Raw genomic sequence first — 4,954 nt, forward strand, 5'->3', positions numbered from 1 at the left:
TATGCGGGTCCTGCCTCCCCCAGGTCTCGTCTTTGCAGGACTGATAAGTGGAAGGAGCGTGGCTGCCTGCTCATGGGGGCAACGAGCACCCCGAGGCAGGTGGGGGGGGTCTGGCCCTCTGCCCGTGGTGTTGCAATGGGGCCTTTGGTATCCACACTCCAGCAGCCCTGACTGTCGCTTTAGCGGTAAAATTTGTCACAAAACTGCAGGAAATGGGTTGTCACAAAGATGAAAGCCCTCCTGAAGAAGGAGCAGAGCACCCCGGGGACTGCAGGGGCTCATGGGGCATAGGAACCACTTGCCTGAGCCCTGGTGGGGTCGTTCTTGCCCTGGCTCTCCCCGTGGCATTGACCAAGCAAAACCAGTGTGTGAGCAGAAACATGGGCTGCAGGCTTGCTGGTGACTTTGTGAGCAGAGCAATGTCCCTCACTGAGCATGGGCAGGGATGAGCTCCCTGCTGTTGTGGTGCAGAAGATGGAATCAACTTTTGGATTTTGCAGCAAAGGCTGCTTTTGCATTTCGTCTTTTTTTCGCAGGCCCCGTGGGAATGGTTGTGCCTTGCCCACATGCTTAATTAAGGCTTAATTCAGTAAAAATCACAATGGGGAGTCAAACCATCAGTGTGATACCCCGGCACATGCAATGGGTGAGCCCCTGCCTTCAAAACGCAGGTCAGCAGGAGGGAGGAGACCCAGGAAGGTGACTGCAACTGCTGGCAAATCTTTGCAGGGCAGCAGGAGGCCAGCGCACAGCTGAGGGCAGTGGCTCACCGGGGCTGTGCCGCCTGGTGTCCTGGGTTGCCATCCTGGTGTCCTGGGTTGCCATCTGTGGGGCACGTGCTGGAGGTGCTCTGGTAAATGGATGCCTTGGAGAGGGGAGATGGGAGCTGCCAGCCTGGAAGGTTGTAAACAGGAGAGACACACACAGGAGGAGTAGTTCTTCCATCTCCATGAGTGACTGGGCCTGGCTGCCAGTGGGAATGAAGCAAATTCAGGGGAAGGACCAGAAAGCGAGGGTGCCCTCCATCCCTGCGTGTGGCTCTCATTTGTCAGGCCGTGCTTCGGGACCCAGCTGCCACCACCACCAGTGAGGATGGCGTTGGGAAGGAGCTCATCTTATGGGCAGCGCTGGCCAGCATGACCTCTGGGACATGTTTGTCCCAGCTTGCTGGTCTGGAGTGGAAGTGCCTGGGCTGGCTGGACCCCTCTCTGATTGGGCATCACCGTCTCCTGGTGTGATGGGTGATAAGCCAGGTGGGCACCAGGTCTCCCTGGCCCGAGGGACCTGCTATCTGCACAGTACTGGCTGGGCTCAACTGGGATCACCTGTTCCCACAGCCCTGGAACCAGCTGGGTGTCCCCAGAGCGGTGCTGCCAGGTGGGAGGGCTGCTCTCCAAGGCAGCCCAGCACCTTTTGGTGGTCACTCAGAGAACCAGGGCTGCCCTGCCCCTCTCCAGTGCTCCCTGCCTGCACCCAGTGGGTGCTGCCTGCACCTGCCAGGTCTCCAGGAGCACAAGGGAGCCTGGTCACCATCAGCCTCTCCATGTCCCTGGCAGAAGCACGCCCGAGGCCAGGTCCTCTTCGACATGGTATGCGAGCACCTCAACCTCCTGGAGAAGGACTACTTCGGCCTCACCTTCTGCGACTCGGACAGCCAGAAGGTGAGCACAGGGGGGTCCCTCTGTGGCCACCCCTTCCATGGTGCGGGGCTCCCCTGACCCACTGTCTCCTCATTGCAGAACTGGCTGGACCCCTCCAAGGAGATCAAGAAGCAGATCCGCAGTAAGTGCCTGAGGAGGGTCCATCCTCTCCAACCCCAGATGTCCCACAGGGCTCCTTGGTGTCTCAATCACGAACTGTCCCTCCAGGGTGTCCCCTCCCCACTCGCCCTGGAGGGGACCTTTGGCAGCTGGCCTGGGGACAGGGATGCTGTTGCTCATTCGGCTGCCTGTTCCCACCTCTCCTCTTACTCATTACGGGCGTCAGGGGCAAAGGGCCCCATCTGTGCTACCAGAGAGCTGGCTGAGACCTGGTCCCTCTCTGGGCACCATTCCCACCTGCCCTGAGCATGGAGGACAGTGATGGGGAGAAGAATGGAGGGGGCTTGTGGGAACAGGTGCCTTTGCTCTGGATGTTGCCTTGCTGGGGCGGCAGAAGGGCTGTTGCCCAAGGTGTCACCTTGTGGGACGTGTGAGGCGTTTGCTGTGACGTTGGTAGCCACACAGAGCTGATGGCTCCTGAAGTTGTGCTGCTTTTCTCTCTCCAGCTGCTTGGGGAGGATTAACCAAGTTGTACTGGTGTCCCGCCGGCTGTTCTCCCAGCAGTTTCTGGAGCCCCTGCCCTGTGCTGGGCTCGAGAAGAGTCATATGCCCAGACACTCCTGCACACCTGCATGCTGCCAGCATGGGTGCTGTACCTACTGCTCTCTCCTCTCCCTAGGTGGGCCCTGGTACTTCGCCTTCACCGTGAAGTTTTACCCTCCAGACCCTGCCCAGCTCACAGAGGACATCACAAGGTGAGCACCACCCCTCCACAGGCACAGCTGCCAGGGCATCTCCCAGGGGACCAACTGGGAGCATGTGGAGGTGCAGGGCTCAGGCAGGACATGGGCAGCTGAGGGATATCTGGGGGCTCGCTGCCCTCCCGCTGCATGTGCCATGTCTAAATCATGCAGAGCAGGGCCAGGAAGGTGCCATGGGAGGCGGCAGTCCCCTCAGAGAGCAGTGTCACGTGGGGTCCGTGCTGCCGTTCCCCAAGGAACCTCTGCCCCGCTCTAACCTTCTGCCCCCTCTCGCAGATACTACCTGTGCCTGCAGCTCCGTGCGGACATCACCACGGGGCGGCTGCCCTGCTCCTTTGTCACACATGCCCTGCTGGGCTCCTACGCTGTGCAGGCCGAGCTGGGCGACTATGACACCGAGGAGCATGTGGGCAACTATGTCGGTGAGCTCCGCTTCGCCCCTAACCAGACGCGGGAGCTGGAAGAGCGCATCATGGAGCTGCATAAGACCTACCGGTGAGCCCCAGGAGAGGATGGGCTGGTGGCGAGGAAGGCACCAGAGATCTGGCTCCTGGCTGGTGGGGCACCTGGCCATCTGTCCCCCTCTCTGTCTCCCTGCAGGGGAATGACACCCGGGGAAGCAGAGATCCACTTCCTGGAGAATGCCAAGAAGCTCTCCATGTACGGGGTGGACCTGCACCATGCCAAGGTACGGGGCTGTGGTGTGCCCCATCCTGCCCTGCTGCCTGCACCCCCCTCCCTGCCCAGCACCTTCCCCCACAGCGAAGATTCAACAAGGACACGGTTCTGGGCAGGTGGCTCTGGGTGGCCCTGCTTTGGACCAGAGGACCTCCAGAGGTCCAACTTCAACTAGTCTGCGATTCAGTGACTCCTCTGTCAGCCGGTCCCCCATGGCAGAGCAGGAGGGAGCATGGCACCACTGGCCAGACTGGTTCTTACTGGGCAGCTGAGCAGTCCCCTCCTGTCCCTCTTGCCTCCTCCAGGACTCGGAGGGCATTGACATCATGCTGGGCGTCTGTGCCAACGGCCTCCTCATCTACAGGGACCGACTGAGGATCAACCGGTTCGCCTGGCCCAAGATCCTCAAAATTTCCTACAAGAGGAGCAACTTCTACATCAAGATTCGCCCGGGTGAGGTGGGTGCCATGGACCAGTGCAGTCCCAGGGTTCTGCTGAACTGGGTCTGCCTCATGGGGAGGTGTTCACCTGTCTCCAGCCTCTGCCCCAAGGGTCCCAAGTTAGTGACCATGCTGGCCAAGAGAGCACATCTCCTGTGGTGTATGGAGGCTTTCAGCAAGTGCTTTCTTGTTCGTGCTCTCATTTTCTTACTGGCAAAGTGACTTCAGCAGGCTGCGGGCACCTCAGGCTCCTTTCCCCACCAGCCAGGCACCATGACCCCACTGGCATAGGGACGTCACCCAGGAAGCGGGGTTGAGGGCCATTTTTTATGTCTTCCATACTTCCCAAAAGAACATCAGGAAGCTTTGTTTGTTTGTTTTCCAATTTTATTTTCACTCTTTTCACTTTTACTCACACTTAATGGAAGAATGCATTTCCACCCACATTTTCCATCAGGCAGGAGGGCAAGGATGGTGCATCTAAAATGGATAGCAATGTCCTCTCACCAGAATGAGCTGCAAAAAGGTTTTTGTTTCTTGAGGGAATTTCTTTTGCACTGTAAAGCCATTTACAGTTGAGGAAAGTGCTTGGTCCAAAAGTGTGGGGGTGTGATCCCACCACCTAGTGAGGCTGGGCATGGACCTTTCCAGCACTGGTTTGAAGAAATTTTTTTTTTTTTGCATTGTCATGGCTCCAGCCAGGGGAACGTGAGGGGCTTGGCAAGGCAGGTCCCATCCCACCGTGTCCTCCAGGGCAGGATCTGCTTGTAACAGCATGTCTCTGTCTCCCCCAAGTATGAACAGTTTGAGAGCACCATTGGCTTCAAGCTGCCCAACCACCGCTCTGCCAAGCGTCTTTGGAAGGTCTGCATAGAGCATCACACCTTCTTCAGGTGAGGAGACCTTCTCCAGGCCTCCCTTCTCGGAGGCAGACGTGCTTCTGCCTCTGCCACAGTGGGTACACATGGGGGGCAGTGCCAGGGGGCACGGCTGGGGCTGGCTGATGGCACTCCACTTCTCTCACCCCCAGGCTGGTGTCCCCAGAGCCACCCCCAAAGGGCTTCCTGGTGATGGGCTCCAAGTTTCGCTACAGTGGGCGGACGCAGGCGCAGACACGGCAGGCCAGCGCCCTCATTGACCGCCCGGCTCCCTTCTTTGAGCGCTCCTCCAGCAAACGGTACACCATGTCTCGCAGCCTTGATGGAGGTATGCCCCAAATTGGGGAGGGGGAGGGAGATTGGTCTGCTGGCGGGAGCGAGGGGGATGCTGTTCGGCTCATCTCTGGGGGCAGGGGGCTGGCAGGGTTAAGGCAGCC

At 59.0% G+C, this 4,954-nt stretch overlaps 1 protein-coding gene across 1 annotated transcript in view; it reads left to right on the forward strand.

Moving 5' to 3' along the window:
* LOC104532195 (band 4.1-like protein 1) overlaps positions 1 to 4,845 on the forward strand; it is a gene marked incomplete at its 3' end in the record, with an annotated part of 7,226 nt that extends 2,381 nt beyond the window's left edge. The window contains exons 3-10 of the mRNA XM_010177332.1: positions 1,557 to 1,661; positions 1,740 to 1,782; positions 2,440 to 2,515; positions 2,798 to 3,016; positions 3,122 to 3,209; positions 3,505 to 3,657; positions 4,435 to 4,532; positions 4,670 to 4,845. Of these exons, the coding sequence (XP_010175634.1) occupies positions 1,557 to 1,661; positions 1,740 to 1,782; positions 2,440 to 2,515; positions 2,798 to 3,016; positions 3,122 to 3,209; positions 3,505 to 3,657; positions 4,435 to 4,532; positions 4,670 to 4,845 (958 nt within the window). The remainder of the gene's footprint in view (positions 1 to 1,556; positions 1,662 to 1,739; positions 1,783 to 2,439; positions 2,516 to 2,797; positions 3,017 to 3,121; positions 3,210 to 3,504; positions 3,658 to 4,434; positions 4,533 to 4,669) is intronic.
* Positions 4,846 to 4,954: the final 109 nt, after the last annotated feature.

The sequence above is a fragment of the Antrostomus carolinensis genome, unplaced genomic scaffold, assembly GCF_000700745.2.
Source record: "Antrostomus carolinensis isolate BGI_N321 unplaced genomic scaffold, ASM70074v2 scaffold14241, whole genome shotgun sequence".
In the NCBI taxonomy this organism is placed as follows: Eukaryota; Metazoa; Chordata; class Aves; order Caprimulgiformes; family Caprimulgidae; genus Antrostomus; species Antrostomus carolinensis.